The sequence below is a fragment of the Grus americana genome, chromosome 3 (assembly GCF_028858705.1).
Source record: "Grus americana isolate bGruAme1 chromosome 3, bGruAme1.mat, whole genome shotgun sequence".
Lineage (NCBI taxonomy): Eukaryota > Metazoa > Chordata > Aves > Gruiformes > Gruidae > Grus > Grus americana.
The window spans coordinates 21,173,280-21,198,216 of NC_072854.1; the positions used below are offsets into that span (position 1 = coordinate 21,173,280).

Here is a 24,937-nt window from a genome sequence, read left to right on the forward strand (position 1 = left end):
CATCCCAACAAAGAGGAAGTCAAGCAAAACCACCAAGAGGCCCCCGTGGATGAACAAGGAACTCCTGGGCAAAGTCAAACAAAAAAAGGAAGCCTACAGAGGGTGGAAGCAAGGGCAGGTAGCCTGGGAAGAATACAGAGAAACTCTCCGAGCAGCCAGGGAGCAGGTTAGGAAAGCCAAAGCCCTGACAGAAATTAGTCTGGCCAGGGATGTCAAGGACAACAAGAAAAGCTTCTATAGGTATGTCAGTGATAAGAGGAGGACGAGGGAAAATGTGGGTCCCCTCCGGAATGAAACGGGTGCCCTGGTTACCCAGGATATGGAGAAGGCTGAGGTACTCAATGACTTCTTTGCCTCAGTCTTCACTGGCAAATGCTTGACCACACTGCCCAGGGCACAGAAGGCAGGGACTGGGAGAATGCAGAACTGCCCACTGCAGGAGAAGATCAGGTTGGAGAATATCTAAGGAACCTGAAGGTGCACAAGTCCATGGGACCTGATGAGAAGCACCCACGGGTCTTGAGGGAACTGGCGGATGAAGTGGCCAGGCCACTCGCCATCATATTTGAGAAGTCCTGGCAGTCTGGCAAAGTTCCTGCCGACTGGAAGAGGGGGAACATAACCCTCATTTTTAAGAAGGGTAAAAAGGAAGACCCAGGGAACTACAGGCCAGTCAGTCTCTCCTCCGTGCCTGGCAAGATCATGGAGCAGACCCTCCTGGAGACTATGCTCAGGCACATGGAAAATAAGGAGGTGATTGGTGACAGCTGACACAGCTTTACTAGGGGCAAATCATGCCTGACAAACTTGGTGACCTTCTATGATGGGGTTACAGCATTGGTGGATAAGGGAAGGGCAACTGACGTCATCTACCTGGACTTGTGCAGCGCATTTGACAATGTCCCGCACGACATCCTTGTCTCTAAATTGGAGAGACATGGATTAGATGGATGGACCACGCGGTGGATAAGGAATTGGCTGGATGGTCGCACTCAAAGAGTTGTGGTCAACGGCTCAGTGTCCAAGTGGAGAAGGGTGACGAGTGGTGTTCCTCAGGGGTCGGTACTGGGACCGGCACTGTTTAACATCTTTGTCGGCGACATGGACAGCGGGATCGAGTGCACCCTCAACAAGTTTGCCAAAGACACCAAGCTGTGTGGTGGGGTCGACACGCTGGAGGGAAGGGATGCCATCCAGAGGGACCTTGACAGGCTGGAGACGTGGGCCTATGTGAACCATATGAAGTTCAACAAGGCCAAGTGCAAGGTCCTGCACATGGGTTGGCGCAATCCCAAGCACGACTATAGGCTGGGCGAGGAATGGATTGAAAGCAGCCCCGAGGAGAAGGACTTGGGGGCATTGATTGATGAGAAGCTCAACATGAGCCGGCAGTGTGCGCTTGCAGCCCAGAAAGCCAACCGTGTCCTGGGCTGCATCAAAAGAGGCGTGACCAGCAGGTCGAGGGAGGTGATCCTGCCCCTCTACTCCGCTCTTGTGAGACCCCGTCTGGAGTACTGCGTCCAGCTCTGGGGGCCCCAGTACAGGAGAGACATGGAGCTGTTGGAGTGAGTCCAGAGGAGGGCCACGAAGCTGATCAGAGGGCTGGAGCACCTCTCCGGTGAGGACAGGCTGAGAGAGTTGGGATTGTTCAGCCTGGAGAAGAGAAGGCTCTGAGGAGATCTAATTGCAGCCTTCCAGTACCTGAAGGGGTCTACAGGAAAGCTGGAGAGGGACTGTTTATCAGGGAGTGTAGTGACAGGACAAGGGGTAATGGGTTCAAGCTGAAGGAGGGTCGATTTAGATGAGATGTTAGAAAGAAATTCTTTACTGTGAGGGTGGTGAGGCACTGGAACAGGTTGCCCAGAGAGGCTGTGGATGCCCCATCCCTGGAAGTGTTCAAGGCCAGGTTGGATGGGGCTTTGGGCAACGTGATCTAGTGGAGGGTGTCCCTGCCCGCAGCAGGGGGGTTGGAACTAGATGTTCTTTAAGGTCCCTTCCAACCCAAACCATTCTATGATTCTATGATTCTATGAAAACTAACTACTATTCAATAAATTATTTTGTTTCAGATTAGACCAAACATTGTGGTAAACTGTATTTCAAAACCTCGTGAAATAACTGGAAAAGTAAAAGATACAAAAAATAAGCATATTATGGACTGCTGTTTTTCTCTGAGTCAGTGAGAATGGGGCAAGTGCCCACTACATTTTCAAATGAAATCCAATAATTTTTTTGTAATTATACGGCTAGGTAAGAATCCCTAGAAAAAGCCTTGAAGCTGCTAAACCTTAGGCTATCTATTACCAAATCAGCAATCATCACTGCAGCAGAGACAGTGGCCTATGAAGGCTATGTGGTATAGAATTGTTGGAAGCAATGTTTAGGAGAAGGATGAGGCTGAGGTATCAGTGGTTCACGACAGAATGGAGAGTATGGCAGCACAGGGAACAGATGCTATGAAACATGTTTTCGCTAGGAGCCATTTGGATACACCCGCTCAAGAGCTGGCGATTTGTTTCACTGGCTTCCAAAACTGACAGGTTCCCTGCCATCTCCCATCCTCTGTGCTTTTCAATGCATTAGTCTGAGTGCTGCTGTGGAAGTGGTTCTCCAGTTGGGGTAGATTATGAAGAGTATGGAGGGGAAAGTGCAAGAAATCCTGCCAGAACTTTGGTCTCAGATATTCATCTCAGGCCCACTGGAGAGAACATGTGATGGTGAAAATACTGTGGAAGCATCTAAGCACTGAAAATGCTACAGAAGTAGCATTCTTTAGAAGAAGAAAATAGTTCCCTGTTTTATTTTTTTCCCAGGAGAAATCCTTGCCATCTTAATTCTATAAAGCAACGTAAAAAACATTTTAATTATTTTCCTTTTAAGCAAAAAACCCTCACTGGAAGACCTTGGTCCGTTGCTTGAACATTACCATGAAAATGAATACACAAGTGAGTCAGCATATCATGCTAGAACTAGTCACCATAATTCCATTCTTCAGTCTCAAGATTCCTCTAAACTGAACATGACCAGATTCAGAAGGTGTGCAGAAACCGTGACTGCATTCCGCAGTGTGCTGTACAATCCTGGGCAAGGGGCCTTTCCCGTGTGTCACAGCAATCCACACACGCTGCTTTTCCTGTGAAAACCAAGGTACAGAGATGTGTGCCTTAATATCGTCCCAGACTGAAGTTGAGAGCTTTGTATGTTTTCTGTATTCTTCTATTTCCTGCATGCGGGTATGGTCTTGTTAGGTACAAGATTTCTTTATTATGGTTATTTATATCTATAGCCCTATAACCTCTGGGAGCACCACCTAGGGATTAGGATGTGTCCAATATGAGCATTCAGGCTTGAAGACAGGACTTGCATCTTGGTCCTATGGATACCATCAAAAAGAACCAATGTTTAAGCACATTTCTTGCTTCCTTATAAAGAAACTTCCACAAAATCTGATAAATAGCACCTTAAAATGACTTAGAGAATAAGATGAAATTTAAAACCATGTAACATCACTGCTTTTTCAATTTCTCCCATTCTTGTCCCGGCATTTAGAAAAGTTTAATTCTTACATTGTATGCTATTGTTATTAGTGTCCATACTTCCTAACACTTGAGATTTCTCAGCATGAAACAGGACCACTGTGCAGTGCACCACAGCCCGCAGTAATGTATATGGTAAATAAATATAAATTAGGTCACGTTACATCAGTTCACCAAATAAAATAACTGTTTTCCTTTATACATTTCCCATCAGGAATCCCCACAAGTTCTCACACAAGTGCACATTTAGAAATAGGCAGCAAAACGTTAATTAGATTTTCTATTTTTCAGTGCATGCAGCAGCAAGACCTACAGAAGTTGTGTCCCTTTCAATTGCACCAAAGGGAATGGGAAACAAAGTTTTTAAATACCTGAGCAGGATCATGACACTGACCCCTTCAGTTCCTTTTACAGTAGGTTAAATCAGATTATTTACTAAAGTAATTCAATCTCTGTTCCTGCAATGCTAAGAAGGTGAGAATTTTATTACCATTTAAATATACTACCACAGCAGGTGAACCCTGAATGAATCAGGTGCTATACCAAAAGCATAATCCATAAAGACTGTATTTGCGCAAACACATATATGTTTTATATACATATACCTATGTTATATATACATATCCATTTATATATATAAAAGACTATCCAATTTATTTGCAGCCCTTGAAAGACTAATCGTGATCACCCAAAGGACATTTTGGTACCTTAAGTAGCATCATAAAAAAAGGTAATGTATGGTTTTTGTACTTTGACCATTCACTGTTAAATAGTAAAGGCTTTTTAATTTTTTGTTTGCATTCTATTGAATTTTCATGGCAAGCAGCCCAGTGTACAGTTTACAGGAGGGGGAAAAAAAAGGAGATAATGTGTTCATTGATAAAACTGATATAGCTCCTATACTGGGAAGAGCAGTTGCACTCTGCTGAGCAGCATAGAGGTAACCTACACGGATTTTGCATTTTTGCCTTATTTTGTGCTTTGAAATACTTATTTTATCTAAGGGATGTAACAACTATAATAAACAATGATGAAGACTCAACTGTAGAACAGCACATTTGTGCTACTAGTGCATATATCTTATTATGAAGAAGAGTCACAGTAAGAGTGCAGAAACTATAATGAATGCTAACAGCCAAAATTAAGCTTTTGGTAATCACAAATATAACAAATCTGACTATAGAACTGTGTCTTTATAGTAAAAAAGAGTAAAGTTATATGGAGCAAGGCTAAAACAGAACAGTATGGACACAGGATATTCTGTACACTACCAAAAAAACAAAGTAGAATGACTTACCACTTCTTCATGGGTAGCACTTTCTACATTTATACCATTAACCTAAAACCAGATACAATAGGGAGAAAATTATTTGTAATGTGTTAGTTAATGAAATAAACATAAAGGCAAGAATGAAACAAATGGCTGTGGAAAAAGCGAATGTTTACTGACCTGTATTATTGCATCTCCTATAAATAACATTCCTGTTTGGTCAGCTGTGGGATTACAGAAGGAGTACATGTTAATTGAAAGCAGTACTGAAAAATAATGCTGTATTCTCTTTCAGCAATTGGTTTAGCGTGCTGTTTGTAACCTTCATTTGATACTGATTTGGTTGTGAAAATACCAATGGCATAGCAATGAGTATCCATCCTATAAAAGTAATAGATTCCTAGCAATTTAAAACAAATTAAGAGAGTTACTTCCCATGCACAAAGAACTTATTTAAAATGGAATACAAATGTCATGTCTCACTAATGAAGGATTTCATTAAATTATGTGGAAGGTGTGATTCACACTTTTCATTATTCCTCCACAAAAGGGAAATAGGAAATGCTGAAACTACTTAGCAATTCCTTTCCCCCTGAACAAATTTACAGGGACCTCTATAATTAAAGAGGTTGTGCCTAGAATTTAATACAACTCTTTAACATGAAGTTTGAGTTAGCTTTGTTCCTGAGAATAGCAAAATACATTATTCCAGTCTGTAATTTGCATGTTCCCTGACTTACAGAGTTAATGGAAATAAAAATGAAACTGCAAACAATTCTGCACAGATACAAACAATTACATTTTTGAGGTGTATTCTCTCACTTTTTTTTTTTTTAGTGGAATTTGAGGGTGTTTATCTCTTAGAATTTATTACTTAATTGAAAGTAAGGCTCTGTTCCTGCAAAGACTGATATGTTCAAATAAGACACGTTAGTTTTAGATATGATCTTAGAGGGTCACAGCTTGAGGCTTTGAAGAATGCAATAAATGTTAACAAAGTCAGCATTTTGAGAGATGGAAACAGAGATAAAAAAGAAGGAAAAAACTGCATAGAGTATTCTCACCATTTCTGCAATACAGCTTTTGCCACTGCAAATGTACCTTTGGTACAAAATAGCACTTCCATTATATTTCATCTTTCTAATAGATTTTTCATCACTCTTTCGGCAGATAAAAGATAACAGTTCATTAGTCATACTTTTATCAATACTTAGGAAAGATTTCACTATTTATTTTAAATACCATGCTACAAGTTGTCTTGAAGGTCTTTACCCCACTTCTTATCCTGCTTTGTATTTAAAACCATGCACACAATTTGTAATAGCTGTTATAGAAAAGAGACATCTATGTCCAGAAATGCAACTGAATTAAATCAGCTCAAAAACATCACAAAGCAATGTGAAGTAGCCTATCTTGGGTACATACATTGCTAGAGATGCTGAATATTAGCTCGGGCATCTCAATACTAAGCTTCTGTTCAAGTTGTCAGTAGTACATATACCAACAGTGAAAAACATGGGAATCATTTTGAATTCAATGCTTATGTGAGGGCCATTGGGCTGCTTTAGGAAAGTGGGAGCATACTTGGATTGGAGATAGAAGGAAGAAGGTGGGTTTGAAATTCCAGTTGTGGGAAAGTATAAAAGGATAAAGTCAAAGGGTGCAGGCCTTGCCCACTGCGTGTGATTGATTGACTCAGAACCGAGTGGATAAATTTTGAGTATGTCTGTATTAGCAAGTGATGAGGCAGAAAGGCGATAGATCAGGAATCAAAGCAGCTGGTGCTGAGGCTCCTTACACCCACACTGTATGGGTTTTAGGGATTTTACTTCAGATCTGTTAGACTGGTATCCCAGTCTGAATGCCCCCAGGTGATGTGAAGCTGCTCGAGGAAAGCTACCGCAAAAAACCTGTATGTTTGTGGGCCCCTAAGCAGCCCGTCCTAAGGCACACCGGTGCCACACAGCGATGCACTCCTGCTGCCAGTGACTGCTGCAACAGGCCACACACGCAGAAGCAGATCTTGCTTACAAGTAATGCAATGGTCCCTGCAACTGGAATCAGTGCAGAGACTGGACATCAACTGAACAAGGTGTAACACAGGGAGAGTGGGTTCTTGACCTGCTTCAGGAGGACACCCCTAATAAGCCAGTCCTGGGATATTTTTCTGTCTGCGTGTGGGTCGCAGTAGGACTCACACTCCAACTCACTGCAGCAAGGCAGATGTGTTTGTTTATACTTCAACAAGTGCCAGTCGACCTGCAGGGCACAGATGCAATGAAGATGGCACATGTGGGCAGCAGGCATAATTTTTCTCCTGAGGCCCCATCTTGTTGGCCCTTCTGGGAGGCCAAAGCAGCTGTTGCCATTGGGAAGATCAGCTGGAAACAGCAATATTGAAAAAGAAGCACAATAAAAGAAAGAGGGATGGGGATGCAACAGATGAGTTTGGAAAGAACTTCTGTAAGAGGTGAAAATGGAAAAATGTAGGGCTGGTAAGAAAGGAAAGCATAATGAGCCAGAAAACGCTTGGGTGAAAGATGAGATTCTGATGGAAAAGCACGTCATGAAGATCTGCAGGCAGGTCGTTATCACCATCCTCTTGGATGTTCAGCTATCCATGACCCACTGCATAATGACACAGCAGCACAGTTGTGTAATCTTGTCTAAGTCTTTCAAGAAAATTGCTTAGTTCTAACAAGAGTTATAATAAAATACGTAGACAAGCATCCATGCCAAATAGGAAAGGTAAAATTCCAGCCACAGGTAAAATTCTTGAGATAGGGCTAGTTAACAGCTCAAGGATTGAAGAAGAAAAGGTATAAAATCTCAAGGAAGAAAACCAGGTAGCTGGAGGATGGTAACTCAGCAGCACCGGAGACAAATCCCTTCCAGGGAGCAATGGAGGCTGCACCTTTCCCACCTGACTGTTGACTGGCCAGCCAGCAAAGACTCATTGCTCATCCCACAGGGGTGATGAGTACTGCAATATCCCCAGCTACCTACCAATACATTTTATAGTTTAAGAACACCAAGCAATTATATCCTGCTTGCAGAGTCTCTACACACAATCAAAACTGTCCAGATAAGTAAACGAGAGAAGGAGAGTTATGTGGCTGATACCAAATGCTCTGTGAACTGAACTAAGCACGGAAAATGGGGACAATCAGGGCATTTGCTCCAAAAGCACAATATGCTGCAAACTAACCCAATAACATAAGACACCTCCATGGCTGCTGCCATCACGGCCAGTGATGGTGCTCTGGCAAACTATGCTTGCAAGTCTGTGATGAAACACTTTGGTTTTAGTCAATTGTCTATAAATTAAAATCAATGATGATTTCTAATAGAAATATTTTCCACAAATCAAATTTTACGGGACATGTCACTAGGATGCACAAGTTACAATAAAGTTTACAAGTATATTAGAAATAAAAAAAAAAAAATAAACTCCTTGGAAAGAGACAGAAAGGCAGTCTTATTTCTCCAAGGCATATTTTATATCTGAAGACAAGACATCTATTGACGTTTTCATTAAGTCATATATTGTCTACATGACAAAAATGTTAACTTTAAGTAAAATGTTCCAGGCTATGTGGGACTTCTTCTCCCCTGGTAACATCCTCATATACAAAGGTGTCTACGAAAGGCTGCTCCGCAATTACCAGTCACTATGTGTAAAATGAATCTGCACTAAAAACAAAACAATTGAAAAAGAGTGTTGGGATACCAAGGAGCATATAACCTTATTCAGAGAATATAACTTATTTAGAATCCAGTATGCCTCTTGAAGTTTTATTTGAAAGACTATTTTAGTAGCAGTGAATTGAACATGGCCAAAAAAAGACTTTGCAAAGAAAATAAGCATAAAGTAGTGATAAGTAGAAATGTACCAGGCAGGAAAAGATAATGAAGTGTGTACTGCAACAACTAGTGCTACATCACCTTTACTCTACATCTTAATTATCTTTAAAAAGGTTTAATATTGATTAAATGCTGCACATCATTGATTAAATTCACAAGTGATACTGAAGTAGGAGAAAAGCATCAGGGAAACCCAAAGCGGCTTATTTTGAAGAAATGATATAAAAATAACCATAACAAAAATCTTATTTTTGACAACATTAGACTTGAAAAACTTTTCCAAAAGCAAATGACCCACATTATTAACCACATCATTAAAAACCAATTCAGACTCATGAACTATGAAAAATTATTTTACACTCAGTGAGAAGGGAAAAGAACAAGTAATTCTTTCTAGCTATGCCTTGTTTCCTTTTCCTATCCATTAGGGCTGAAGAAGGGCTCTCAAATTTTCCAAAATTTGCAAAATTGTGGAATGGTAAATTTACTGAACAGACTCCTGGGAAATTCTGACTTACTACATGTTAATTGATGCACAGCTCTATGTAGATTTGAGTCTGTAAATAATCTGATGTCTTTATATTTTTCAAAATTGACCACAGTACATATTTTCACTCAATTTATGTTGAATTCCTGAATCACACAAGAAACATACCAGGTACTATGTCTTCTGACATTATTAGTGATGCACAAAAACATGCTGCTTAAAGCACGCAATGAGCTGCATTGACCTCATGGGACTCTCAATTGATAAGCTTAACTTTAAATATATGCATAAGTATTTCACTGCATAAAGAAAATCTAAATGAATATTTAAAAAACTAGATGAAATAAAAAGAAAAGTGGAGATATTGGTATATAGGATGCAAGAGACTTCTTAAAATTATCCAGATATATTTTTCCCTTCTCTCCCATGAACTGGACATAACTATAGTCATGAATGTAAAGATACGTATGCTGCAATTTTTGAAGACAAGTAGTTTGACATTTTTAATCTATGTTTAAAAACACAAAGTATATTATCTCAGACATTGAAAACCTTGTTAGGGAAGTTTTTAAAACCGAACATACTTTTACATGACTTGGTTAAATTTAACTTCTTTAAATTAAAAAAAAAAATGTTCCAAATTTCTGTTCTTGACCATGAGGTTTTCTCAGTTTTTCTTCCTCTTTATATGTGTCTAGTTTGTGATGTAAAGAAATGCTGTCAGTCACTCAATAATACAATATGTCTCATAAAATACCCATGCCATTATTCTAATGTGCCAGGTTCCCCACGCTGAATTAAGTGGCACATGGGGAACCGGGCCTTTTCTCTCCACTTTTCTCAGTGCCTACAGAGCAAGCAGAAAGAGATCATTTCATGTTCCTAAAAGTAATATATCTACCAGTCAAGAAGTCACTTCTAGATCTAAGTGTGCACAAGCCTGAAGCACTGAAGCTCAACACTTTGTAAGAATTGATTCAATGTGAAAGGTGCACGGGTTGCGAGGTGAGACAGGTACTGGACGCAGGAGTAGGCAAAGACTGGACGTAGCAGGGAGCACAGGTTTGGAGAGATAATAATGGGCCTTATAGGAATGAAGGCGTAGGGTATTCAGCAGTGCTACAGAAATTGCCACTGAACCTCCTCAATACCCTGATCGTGAATGCCTTAACAGCAGAAGGAATCTCCTGCTGACTCACAGAGCAGTGAATGAAAATGCTACTCTGTGAATAGGTTGTGGGACTGGTGAAAAGCTGAGGTCACCTTGCACAACAATATTTTAGCCGGCCCTCTGTAAAGCTGCATAGCATTTAGCGTGGTATCTGCAAAGTTAACTGCTTTCTCTTCAGCTTGGACTATATGAAGAATAACATGAGCTATAAGAGGGCGCAGGTACCGCAAGTGTCACCAGGAAAGACTAGCTTTCATCCAAGCATCTGAGCAGGAACCAATCACTCTCAGATGTAGTTTTCCTCACAGTTTGGCATACACAACTGTGCACACAACTGACACCAAGAATTGTCTAGGACAATGTACGTGCTAGCAACTGTAAACTTCTGATTTTGTTCCATAAAAGAAGTACTAACACACAGAGTCTTTTTCTGTTCTAGCCATTGCACCTGGTAGGGTACTACAGACAACGTAAGGCTGTGTTTTTCTTCCAACACTGGAATGGGTGGTAAAGTCATGGGGCAGGGATCCTAGCTGGAAAGCTGGTGTGTGTAAGAGGTGGGGACAGAGACCGAACGGGTACATTGGTCAAAAGACAACAACTTTTGCTGCTGCTCATAGAAGTACTAATATAGGGAAATCTGTGAAACCATGATTTATAGCAAGAAATAGGCACTCTAGTGTTCAAAAGGGAAAATTATTATTTTGTTCCATAGAAAAAATGTGCAATTATTAGGACAGGAAAATCTGGGGGAGAATAATAAAAAAAAATTGAATAATTTTAAGAAATTAACACAATTAAATAAATGTGATTTCTTGCCACTCTGTGGTGACAGGAAATCTGAGAGCAACAATCCGGACTTTGTATTTTAATTAGAGAGTGCCTAATTTTACTTTCTACTTCCCTTCTCTTCCCCACTGTCACATAATTAAAAATAGTTTTATAGCTCTTACTTATTGACTGCCTCAAGATCACTTCAGTCCTAGGAAGCTACCAGACAGAAGCTAAATGTAGAGGCAACTAGAGGACAAACATATGAATCTGTAAAATCAAGAGACATTACCTGACATAATATTGCCAAGAAAAAGGGGAAAAAACTGTATCTAAACACTCTAAATTCTGATCTTACACTACTATAAAGTCAATCTGGGCACTAAACCTTTTACCATATTATGATATGTAGTTGCATCAGATTCCAAATAATTAGACAGGATTAGGTTGGCTAAGTACTTGGATAAGAAACCCATAGAATAACTCCTGCTGCAAAAAGTGATGTTTTCTGAGTAAGTTTTGCTCAAGACATAAATTCATTGTGAAACTAATTCCTTACCATGAGTGTAAGCAAAAGTATACTTCCAGAAGACACTATGCTATTTGAGATGCAAATGGAATAAGTTATGAGGAATTTGAGATGATTTATCACTTTTTACAGTGATAGAAATGTTTGTCTCAATATTTTAGCCAAATTCCATTCTCGCTTGTGACATTAATTTCTGGCTTTATTTCACTGAGAATACCACTTGTGTTTTTCATAATTTCTTAGAAACTACTATTAAATAAATTGATATTATTTACTGGAAAGGAAATGGCTTTTGCTTTGAGAAAGTCATTTAATTCAGAAAAACTTCACATGTTCTGGGAAAAGACCAATTTACAAAGTGTACGGTAGACTCCTTCGTATTTTGAGTATACATGAGTATTGCTGTTTTTATCAAAAGGACGTTAAGAAGGATCTTGGGATCCTGGTGAACAAGTTGCTGGACACGAGTCAACAATGTGCTGTCATAAACAGCATCTTGGTCTACATAATGAGGAGTATTGTCAGCAGGTGGAGGGAGGTGATCCTTCCCCTCTACTGTATCAGCAATAGTGTGGCCAGCAGGAGTAGGGAAGTGATCGTCCCCCTGTACTTGGCACTGGTGAGGCCACACCTTGAGTGCTGTGTTCAGTTTTGGGCCCCTCACTACAAGAAAGACATTGAGGTGCTGGAGCGTGTCCAGAGAAGAGCAATGAAGCTGCTGAAGGGTCTGGAGCACAAGTCTTGTGAGGGGCAGCTGAGGGAACTGGGGTTGTTTAGCCTGGAGAAAAGGAGGCTGAGGGGAGACGTTATCGCTCTCTAGAACTACCTGAAAGGAGGTTGTAGCCAGGTGGGTGTTGGTCTCTTCTCCCAAGTAACAAGTGGTAGGACAAGTGGAAATGGCCTCAAGTTGCACCAGGGGAGGTTTAGTTTGGGTATTAGGAAACATTTCTTCACCGAAAGGGTTGTCAAGCATTGGAACAGGCTGCCCAGGGAAGTGGTTGAGTCACCATCCCTGGAAGGATTGAAAAGACACATAGATGTGGTGCTTAGGGACATGGTTTAGTGGTGGAGTTGGCAGTGCTAGGTTAATAGTTAGACTTGATGATCTTAAAGGTCTTTTCCAGCCTGAATGATGTGATAATTCTATGATTCTACTCAGCACTGGTGAGACACACCTGGAGTGTTGTGTCCAGTTCTAGGCTTCCCAGTACAAGAAAGTCATAGTCTTACTGGAGCAAGTCCAGTGAAGAGTCACAGAGATGAAGGGACTGAAACACCTTTCCTGTAAGGACAGGCTGGGGGAGTTGGGACCGTTAAGCCTGGAGGAGGGAAGGGTCAGGAAGACCTTATCAATGTGTATAAAGACCTGACCGTAGGGGATGAAGAAGAGGGAACTAGACTCTTCTCAGTGGTGTTCACTGACAGGACAAGAAGCAACAGGCACTAGCTGAAACACATGAAATGCCATTTGAACACAAGAAACCACTTTTTTACTTTGAGGGCGACCAAGCACTGGCACAGGTTGCGCAGAGAGGTTGTGGAGCGTCCATCCTTAGAGATATTCAAAAGGCATCTGAACACAGTCCTGGGCAACTGGCTGTGGGTAGCCCTGCTTGAGCAGGGGGGTTGGGCCTGATGACCCCCAAAGGTCCCTCTGAACCTCTACAATTCTGTGATTTGCAAAGGTGCATACAGGAATATATTTGTACAATATGCTTTTATTTTAGCATAGTTGCTCAAAATAACACAAATTTGAAATACCATTAACCTATTAAGGCAGTATTTGCTGTAAATAAAGATATTCTGAATGAAAACAGGATTTAGTTTTATTCTCAGATGTTGACTTTTCTCAGAATTATCCTTCATACTCTATGTAACCCATCTTGGTTTCTGGATCTTTTTGCACTGAATACAACTTGAAAGAAAATCTACTGTATCGACACATTTCTAATAGTTTTAACTGCAAACTATTAATGAGATAACCTTAGCTTTATAACAAACTAATATTGCTTTATATTTTATATATGCCAAAAAGTAAAATGAGGAAGATGTATAAAGGGCAATTAGCGATCCCAAAAGGATACCGATAGGCATTAAGGAACCTTAACCTTAAAAACCAAATCCTTTTATTCCCTGCCATGACTTTTAGAAGGCAGATGATATTATACCTGTTTTCTGAGGCCAATTTTAAAATATTATTCTGTTATGATTGCCTAATAATTCAGAAAGCATATGTTACAGTCAAAATTTGCTGGTTTTTATCTGAACTGGTGAGGACAATTGCTGCATGTATACCAAAACTGAGAAGACTAACATCTGGAAAATTCCTAGGCGTGACACTACTTTTCATTAAATGTGCTTTGAAAGACAGTATGGAAAAAACTTTTAAAGTTCAGTTTTATATCTACCCATCTAACTCTTAGCAGCAACTAAAGCAAAAATTATTAAAAGGATTTGGGATAGTTTTCTGATTGCAAACAGGTTTGTGACACAAGCTGCATTGTCAGTTTATCACATGATCTGTATGAAGTACCAGCATACACTGTGATTAAATAGCCTTTAGACCTGCTTTAGGAAACGAGAGAAAAATTCAGATGGACTAAGTTTCCTGAAGAAGTCGAGGTATTTGTATGTCTCGATGCAAGATCCTTAAGCCAAACCCATTGGCAATATGATTCTTGCAGGTGTTTCCCAACAAGTAACATCACAGTATGAACTCAGTGTAGAAAACTTAGACACAACAGGTTAGTTCTTTAATTAAGGAAAGAGGCCTACTGTAGCTCAGATGAGCTTGTAGATGTTGCAGCAGAGAGAGCACACGGGAATAGTTATGATAAATTCTTACAAGAGAAAAATATGTCCAGTTTTACATATATTCAGTAAATCAGTTCTTCATTTGATCTTGCCTTAATAGAAAAACATCAATTCTCAAAGTGAGGAAACAAAATTGGAACATTACTAGTGTAAATACTTTAAAATTTTGCCTTTATAAGAAAAGTCATGACAACAAAGATGTGCAAAGCAGATTTTTTTTTTTAAAATGTATCTTCAGAAAATTTGAAAGTGCTATATTACTACTGTCATTTCTTACTTGGGATACTTGCCTATCCACAACTAATAAGTCCCTTGAGTTTGAAAAGAAAAGTAAAAATACTCATGCATCTTACATGGACAGAATTCAGAAATAAGTAGCAATAATTAAGAAGCAAAAGCAATATTTATGAGTATGAATAAGTCATGTTTTGTTTAAAAAAAGTTTGACTAGCAAAGCATTGCTAACACTCTGCTAAGAGTCAGTGAAAAGCTATTTAAAATTGGAAAAAAATGTGCTATTTCTAGGAATACCGTCAGTAGTGTTAGAAGCTCTAGGCACTCTATGCATATAATCAATCTAAACTTGGTACTATTTTCAGAATTATTACAATATTTTTCAGGTAAAAATAGTCATGTGCATCTTAAAGTTAATTAATAGGTGAATAAGTTGACAAAGGAATGTAGTACAATGTAAAGGAAGATTAATCTGATCACACAATTGCAAGATTCTAAGGCATAAGGTTAGCTCTAATAGACATATGATTAATATCACATGTGAAAGTCTTTCTGAGCTGAATAACGTAATACAAAGTTAGACAAGTTAGGATTAGGTAACATTATATAAGGAAATAAATTATAATCTGGCATCTTCAATCTTTTCTTACAAAATATGTAACTAAGTTTCTATTACGTTCTATTATAGAATGCCAAGTTTTAAATGCTGTAGAGGTGATAACTGGAAAATAAACTTGGAGACTGAAGGGGGATGGCAAAAGTAGCAGAAATACATGCTTTAAATGAGTTACAAGAAAAGAAGACTTGTAGTTCCTAAAATAACCTAAAAGTCTTTAGCTCAGAAACCAGTAAGGGAAAGATAAGAACAGTGAAAAGATCAAAAATAGAACTTTTCTGAAATTGCCAAAGGATGTTATTAAATTTCTCACATTATTCCATGTGACATTATCTCCAAGCAAAAGGGTCATTACTTTTGGTCTTTCCATCAAATATTCTGCATGATTCTTGACTGCTTCAGCCCCAAAATAATCTGAATGACTTTTATTCTGATTTTAATTAGTATCTTTTAATTCAATGGGAATCTTTGTTACGGTTAAAAGATGTTTTCTGTGTAGCTGCTTGCTTCTCCAGTTTCTGTACCAAAGCACTGTGGTAGAAGAAAGCTCCAAATCCAAAGTCCAAAACGCCATCCATCTTCAAAGGGACTTCAGGTGGTTCTCTCCTGAACAAATTATTTAAATGAAAACATACTACATAGTTCTTTAATTTCTATGCATGGAATAATTATCATCAACTTTTTTCTTCAACCTGGACTGTAGTGGTAATGAATTCAAATACTAACTTTAAGTGTTATTTCATTAGATCTCTATAGCTCATAAGGGAACTACATTGTCAATTGGGTAGGTGAAGAGGAGAAAGAACAGCAACTGGGCATGCCAGTGGCATCCTAAGCCGCTACCTGGAACCGATGACAACTAAAACAATATAATGTACTTTTCATACCTTTCTCTATTTAGTTCAGAGTACAAGAATGACAGCCATAATATTATAGGCCCACTGAAATTACAAATAATGTTTTTCAGATCTTATATCTACCTTTTTGTGTCATAAACTGTAAAATGCACCTTCCAAAGAGAATATTCGTCATAAAACCCTACAGAACTGAAATAAAATTTACAGAAACTTTTTATATTTTAACATAGATGTTAAGCAAAACTAATTCTCTTTCATTGAAAGTTGATCTTCTTCACATACATGAAGAAGAATCTGATCATTAATATACTCTTTGAATACAATTTCTTTATGCACTTAACAGAAAAACATTATTGAATATCAGGAACCTAATGCACACATTTTTAGACATATATATATGTATACATATATAAAGCCTCATTTTGGGAAAGTACATGAGCAACTGCTTAAATCTAGAGCTGGACAGCCAAGTCATTGATTCTGTTTTTTAGCCAAAAGAATGAAAAAAAAATTACAAATTGACCCAAAATGGGAATGCTCTGGTTTTTGCTGTAAGTTCTGGATTCATCAAGCTCTTAAATTCTATTAAAAAACTAACACAAATTCTACAACAAAAAATAAAATTCTAAGTGAAACTTACAAATATTTCATCTCAAATTTTCTTCTCTCCAGGAATTGTTTATGAATAACTTTAATGCATAAAAATATGCATTTCATTGTAACAATGAAAACATTACCATCTTAAAAACATGTACCATACCTGATTTTAAGTATATGCCTGTTCACTTAAATACACACTTAAAAATTAAGTCTCTGCATTGTTCTACCCAAATAATTCTTTAGATACAGATCATTAATTTAAGTCTCTTGCTTCTGCATTTAACCCTCAAACCAAATCTCAATGGTATAAACTGTTCTAGAACCTCAAAAATTCAATTACCTATATGCTTTTCACGAAATATACGACTGCTAATTGTATCATTGGACCTTAAGTATGTTCTTAACTCTTAGGCTGAATAAAAATACTCTCCTGCGTTGAGGATCAAAATACCTTCCTTTTACTTGTAGACTGACCTTTAACAGTTCATTAAGATGTCCTTTCTATTAAGAGGTATTGCATTTTGTGGCCTGCCTAGTCTGGAGGAGGCAATAATAAAAAAAGAAATCCAAAATGATATGAATGTCCTTCTATGCCTTCTGAAAATAAATTTAGAGCTGGAAGTATAAGTCCAAGAGAGAGAACAGTAAGTAGATGCTATCTTCAGATATTGTTAGCATTCCAGTAATAAAGAATAACAACATTGGCATAGATAATAAAAAATTAATGATGGAAAATATGAATAATCCTAAAAAAATATGAAGACATTTGTAACTTATTGTATTGGGTTTGCGTGGCAAGGTTTTGGTAGTGTGTGGGGGCTACAGGGGTGGCTTCTGTGAGAAGCTGCTAGAAGCTTCCCCTGTGTCTGATAGAGCCAATGCCAGCCGGCTCCAAGACGGGCCCGCCGCTGGCCAAGGCCAAGCCAATCAGCGCCTCTGTGATAACATATTTAAGAAGAAGAAAAACACTTAGAGAGAGAGAGCTTTTGCAGCCGGAGAGAGGAGTGAGAAGATGTAAGAAACTCTGCAGACACCAAGGTCAGTGCAGATGGAGGGGGAGGAGGAGCTCCAGGCGCCGGAGCAGAGATCCCCCTGCAGCCCGTGGTGAAGGCCATGGTGAAGCAGGCTGTCCCCCTGCAGCCCATGGAGGAAGGATGAGGGGGTGTAGAGATTCCACCTGCAGCCCGTGGAGGACCCCACGCCGGAGCAGGTGGAGGCACCTGAAGGAGGCTGCGGCCCCATGGGAAGCCCACGCTGGAGCAAGCTCCTGGCAGGACCTGTGGACCCGTGGAGAGAGGAGCCCGCGCCAGGGCAGGTTTGCTGGCAGGACTTGTGACCCCGTGGGGGACCCACGCTGCAGCAGTTTGCTCCTGAAGGTCTGCAGCCTGTGGGAGAGGCCCACGCTGGAGCAGTTCGTGAAGGACTGTCTCCTGTGAGAGGGACTCCATGCTGGAGCAGGGGAACGATGAGAGGAGTCCTCCCCCTGAGGATGAAGAAGCGGCAGAAACAACATGTGCTGAACTGACCGTAACCCCCATTCCCCGTCCCCCTGTGCCGCTGAGGGGGACGGTGGTTGAAGCCGGGAGTGAAGTTGAGCCCAGGAAGATGGGAGGGGTGGGGGGAGGTGTTTTAAGAGTTGATTTTATTTCTCATTCCTCTACTCTGTTTTGCCTAGTAATAAATTAGATGAATTCCCTTTCTAAGTTCGGTCTGTTTTGCTCGTGACGATAATTAGTGAGTGATCTCTCCCTGTCCTTATCTCGACCCACAAGCTTTTCGTTATACTTTTTCTCCCCTGTCTAGTGAATGAGGGGAGTGAGAGAGCAGCTCTGGTGGGCACCTGGCCCCCAGCCAGGGTCAACCCACCACAGTGATATTAGGAAACAGTGTACAAATATTAAATACTATCAAGTTTCAAATGTCTTATGTTCAAAACCGGACTTTCTCATTTTCAAAGGTGGCCTTGTGTTCAGTCTTCACCTTCATTAGCATAAGGTACAATGCAAATTTTTGATCCATTCCAACTTCCTTATAAATGCAAATACCTCCATTTGGGCTTAACTAATCTTTAATCTTGACCCTGCTGGCTCAGTGGAATGAATCTCCAAGGCTGATGAAGCCAAGGTGAGTTCTGCTGTAGGGATGAAGAACATCAGCTACAAATATAACCAACTGTGCAGCTAGACTGTAACCTCACATCATGCCCACTGATTTATTCAGACTAGGCTTGGTTACCCTAGTTGTACTACCCTTATGGATGACTGGAGTCAACATGGAAAAAAATACCTATGGGGGAAGTATCACATATGTTTCCATACTAAACCATCTTTGCTTGGCACGTAAGTGTAAGTGAAACTGTTAAAAGCCCTCATCAAACTGACACCATGTCCTCCAAACAGATGGTCCTGAATGCAGGCAGCCAGGATGTGATATTTGGACAGAGTCTGTGTTTGCAGAGCACACAGTTTTAAGCCAAGAATGTTTCAGTGGCTGAATGTCCTGAGTTCATTCCCATCCAGCATCCCCAGTCAGAAATGGACTAAACACATAAAATAGAAGATTTTTCAGTACAGCAGAATGGGAGTTATAAGTCACCTTTTATCACAGAAGGTGGGAAAATGCTTTCAAATTAAGAATTGAACCAACCTTTTTTGAAACTGGTAAAATGCAAACTATCCCTATTCCAAAGGGTTTTATTTAATTTTATTTAACTATTTTCATCATGCCTCAGTGAGCTGAACCCACTGTTTTGTTTCATCATTGCTGCTTGTCTGACTCCACATGTTATATGAGATACGAGCAGAGCTCCCAGCAGTAGCCAGATTACTGCAGCAGGTCTCACGAAAATGGAAAGTTGCATTAAGGTGACAAAATGTGATTGATAACTTGATAATTCTGCAACACAAAACAGAAATTTGATTGTTTGATGTTTATGCAATTAAAATTTCCAATACTATATGCAGAAAGTCACTTGCATGTATGATGAGGTTAGATTTCAAAGTCCACTCGTTTTTCCAGTCTCTACTCTTTATGTTCCACAAGAAGTTCATAAAGAGTCTTAAGAAATTAAAAATGGGAATAACAGAAAGATGTAAACACACGTACACTTTGCCCATATATTGTGTCTAAGGATTCTTTAAAGTATATTTAATGGATCTGACAAAATTTCTTATGGATTCGCTCTACAAGTGAGCCTGACTGATCTGATTCCTTTCAAAGTTCAGGATATTCAGTTACACATCTCTGAGAACAGGACTCTACATCTATTTGACTGTAAACCTACTGCAGTCTTTACCATAAATAAATTGTTAACACTAATTGTAAGACATATATAAAAATAATACACATCTCGAAGCTATTAGCATATCACCAACTATTGTATAATGATTGTACAACTATTGTACAACAATAGAGTGCAATGTACTCTAACTTAAGCCAGTTTAAAAAGGAAAATACAGGAACAGAAATACTGTATTAAATTACGTAAAAAACCCCACCCTAGAAAAAGCATGAATCAGTTTTAGAAACTCTTACTGAGAGGCTTCAACATCAATAGTACCTTTTCATAATCTGGGAGATTATTAGTAATGTTGTTAATATGCTGAGTCAACCGGATGATTTGATATAAGGATAGGAGAAAAAAATCCTTGCTTTGGAAGTGAAATAATTACCTGTGGCATTAAAATTACTCTGTAGCTAATTACACCACTTTACTTTTGAATTTAGAAATGTGTTTGCATGTATTTTTTCTCATTGTGGCTGGCACAGGACTTCTGTCTCACGGAAATTAACTTCAGCAAAAACTTTGGTGGTATGAAAAAAAATTCACTGTTGTTAGAATGAAAAACCAACTCCACAGAAAAATGTAAAAGGCCTAAACTTGGTGATGAGTCACTGGCATTAGCAAAACTTGCTCTTACTTAATACTGTTGAGGAGGGCACATGTTCAGGAAAAACTCAGGACATTCTTTACTGCGATTTGTAATACATTGACATTAGCTTCCAGCACTGAGCGATCACTTAATCTTGTCTTTCAGAAGTGTAAAGCTACGCTCTTGAATTGAGTTTCTGTCTATGTTTCAGTGAACTTGTTCAGGAAAGTCTTACTGAGTACAGTGATCCTAGGATAACTTAATTTGAAAGTTATAAGCACAGCGATCAAAACTGAGAGGTCTCTAAGCCAGTCAAAACTGTAAGAATAGTATTTATTACCACTGTTGCTACAGAAGTGCTTGTGTTGAGTAACAAAAACAAGTACAATTGAAATGTTCACCCTATCTCAACAACTGAAGTGCAAATGCCTTCAGCTGCTGCTTAGGTCAAAACCAATAAAATAACTTCATCTATATTTGAAAAATTTAAAGAGTACAAAGATAGCTGACTAACTACAATATTTAGGATAGCAGACAGGTTGTACAGATATAAAAAAGAAACAACTGCTTTATTCTATTACACTTCTAGCTTTGGAACTATAAAATAGTACTGTATCCAAGCAAAGCAAGGTTAGAAATATGATTTTGCAGTATTGTCATATAATGGGCATTAAATTTCACAAAAAGTATCACAAGTTATCAGACATTTTAGGAAATCAGTAATTTAGTCAGTAAGGAGAATTTTACTCACATAAGTTCAGATGTTTTACACAAGAACCCAAAATAGTAAAATCCCTCATAGTAAATTTCCTGATAAGAAATCCCTTTTTTATCAGGTAACTGATGTATTTTCAAATGTTACTGCATGATACAACTTCTTTTAAAAAAAAAATAAAATCAGTATATTTGCTTGAAGTAGCAACTAATCTCACTGTTTAATTCAAAGCCACCAGTGAAGCTAGCCTATCATTTTCACCATTACTAGTACCTTGTATAATGAAAGTCCAGTGGTGATTTATTCACATTATAAACATACAGATGTTCAGTCCAAAATTTAGTTTGAGATAACTCTGTATGAATCTCCTCTCTCCCTCATGCTTAACATTTCCTCTCATTATATCCAACACGAATATTTTTTATATTCATAAATACAAATATATTTAAGTATGCATATGTGTGCATTCGGGGATATATATATATATGGGGAGAAGGAATGCAGATATTTTTAGAACACTGCTGTAATTTTCCCTTAAATAATATTATCAGATTGTTTCCTTTAACATTAAAACACTAGAATCTTAAAACAGAAATATTCCCTCAAGGTCATCTGTGAGTTAAATGTGGATATATTCTCTTCATTATTATTAATTACCAATTAAATATGATACTATCAAAGTAATGCTGTGAATAGCATTTGTTATTATCTTTTTTCCTATACTGAATAACAGCAACACTTTGAGATTCTTGAGATTATATCAAAAGAAAAAGATTTGCAGTATAAGAAGGTTCTGGACTTCCAAATTTTTTCTAAAAATCTTCTGATGCTCTTTAGAAATATTCATTTTCCAGAGGAAACAAATAAACAAAAACCTCCAAACTGTTTTCTGTTGCACAGACATTCAGTAACCAGAACAGAAGTGCAGGCCGCAACGTGCCAAAAAAAGCATTTATACCACATATCTCTGGTCTTTAGCATCTGCAGTGCTAAATGAATCACAGAATCACTCAGGCTGGCAGGAGTTCACCTGACCCAACCCCAACACACGATGAAAGCAGGGCTGAGATTCTCTTCTTCCCGCCAGTGGCCCAGCTGATCCTGTACAGACCACTTTCTTCATCTCTTGCCAGGTGCGTCAGTGTCTTCATGTCATTCACTGGTTCATGGAATCATAGAATGGTTTGGGTTGGAATGGACCTCAAAGATCATCTAGTTCCAACCCCCCTGCCATGGGCAGGGACACCCTCCACTAGACCAGGTTGCCCAAAGCCCCATCCAATCTGGCCTTGAACACTTCCAGGGAGGGGGCATCCACAGCTTCTCTGGGCAAGCTGTTCCAGCCAGGAACATTGCATATGGGCTTATTGTGATGCAGCACTGCCTCTGGTTATAACTGCTACTCATTTTGGAGCTTCCTTGAACAAAAGGTTACAAGATCTTAAACAAGCATCTTCTGAGGAGACATTTTCAGATTTGAGGTAAACAGTTGATCTCATAAAATTGTTGTTGCATTTCTTACTCTACAAATAAATGTAGTTCATGAAAAACTACCTACAATGCACAAAACTCTCCATATAAGTATTTTATATACAAACTCACTAGTAACCTTGATTAAAAGTACTACGTCCTAAGAGGGCAGGAGATAGCTTTCCTTGTTGGCAATTAATTTCCTGAATTACTTGCCTTAGACCTGAATGCTTATATTATTTTTATTACTATTTTTATGTATTTATTTTCTTAGCATGGTTTATTACACTGTGTATTCAAGGAGCCTATTATTGTTCCATATACAATAACACAACTGACATAAAAACACCTTCTCTTCCTCACTGCAGAAACAATATCATAAAAAGAACTATCATACTGAAATATATATGAGTACTGTACACAGGAAACCTGAATCAGTCTTTCCAACAGGATACTGGAATAGCCAATCCATTCAACATTCACTAGGTATCAGCTGAAAATGGGCTACCAAGTTTGGGTATTACATTTTAAGCAAAATAAGGACCCACTGAAGAAAATGCAAAGGAGAAAAACAGTCTGTGATGTAGTGAAGCACGAGGCTGAACATGGTGCCAAGCCAATGTGCTTCATCTCTACTGCAGCAAAGCAGAAGAGAGGCTGATGAGTTCAAAAGATCATGTCAGTGACTCTGAGTCCTCTAAGGAGCAGGACACGCACTGAGGGTCACAGTGCAGTGCTCTGTCTTTTCTTGCAGGAAAGGTTACATGAAGTGGGTAGATTTATTCTAGAGAAGAGAGGAAACACACAGAAGCTTATCACACAAACACAACAAATCTTCAAATATGTAAAAAATGCCTCAGCAAAGAAAAGAACACCAGAAGAGAAAATATGACCTTGTTTTTGATCAGCTAAGACCCTTAGTTCACCTGGCAAAGCACTGCCCATCCACGTGCAAACGTTCTTCTTTTCCTTACTGAATGGCCCTTTTGTTTTCCAGAGCAGTTCTCCAATTTGCCAAGATCACTCCGAGGTCTGACACAGTCCCCCAAAGGTTCCTTTTGCTCCATAAATGTCAATATAATACTTAACTGGATTAGATTACACTAATTTAGATCTTGTGTTATCATCACCATAATAAACATTACAAATCACTCTCTGTTTACAACGGGGTACAGTTAGTCATATCATAGAGCAGTGAAATACTGTGTGGGGAAAAAAAATATGACTGGTTTATTTTTTTTATCCTCTGGGTTATTAAAGTTAAGTGCATCAATAGACTTCCTATGTCATAGTTTTGTTTTCACAAGTAACCTTCAATATTTTGTTTACAACGCAACTGTCTTACTGCAGTAAAAATATGTTTTCTGAAACTATTACTTACTAAAATTTCAGGTCCTAAGGACCTGAAAATATTATAGATTTTAAATTCAACCAAAGGCACATGGACCATTTGGACATTTATAGAAAGGCTTAGAGATACTGTGAGGTTGAAAGAATAAGCCATACATATGTTTTAATTCTCAATTTAAAGAACATTAATTTTTCAAAAAACCCCACATATACTACAGCTCTATATAAATAAATAACATAAATATATGTTACCTGCTTGGTCTTTAAGTATTTTTGATATGACGACAGGCACTTTGTGCTCAGCACCACCCTGTAAAAGATGCATATTAACCATGAGATCTCAATTAAGACTGAAGTGAAGTAGTTGCACTGAACATTAAAGTAAGAAACGAGAAGTTATCCATACCTTTATGCTTAAGCCCAAGCCACCAACTGGTTGTCTATGAAGTGTAACAGTTCTGTGCTTTAAAAAATTGTAGAAAAAATAAATTTAGGTGAAAACACAGTATCTGAATAAGCATAGAATATGTTTCTAAACTGTTTTTTACTTTTAAAAAAACTAATTCTCAAAAGTACCCTAGAATCTGAGTGATCAAGTTCAGTTCTGAAGTATCATTCATCTCTGATTTATAGGCACTTAATTCCTTACCACAGAGAGCAGAACTTGTGTGTGAATTGCACATGCAGACTTTTAGTATGGTTTTCTATTGCTGAAGTGATATACTTCCTAAATAGAAATTTTTACATGCTTTTGCTCTGTTTTGACAAATGTTTTCATGAG

General features: G+C 38.7%; 1 protein-coding gene across 1 annotated transcript in view; it reads right to left on the reverse strand.

Moving 5' to 3' along the window:
* Positions 1-24,937, reverse strand: part of SNTG2 (syntrophin gamma 2) — a 285,318-nt gene that overhangs the window by 125,284 nt on the left and 135,097 nt on the right. Inside the window, exons 3-6 of the mRNA XM_054822756.1 lie at positions 24,563-24,619; positions 24,409-24,466; positions 4,987-5,030; positions 4,834-4,875 (exon numbers count right to left, since the gene is read on the reverse strand). Coding sequence (XP_054678731.1) covers positions 4,834-4,875; positions 4,987-5,030; positions 24,409-24,466; positions 24,563-24,619 — 201 coding nt within the window. The remainder of the gene's footprint in view (positions 1-4,833; positions 4,876-4,986; positions 5,031-24,408; positions 24,467-24,562; positions 24,620-24,937) is intronic.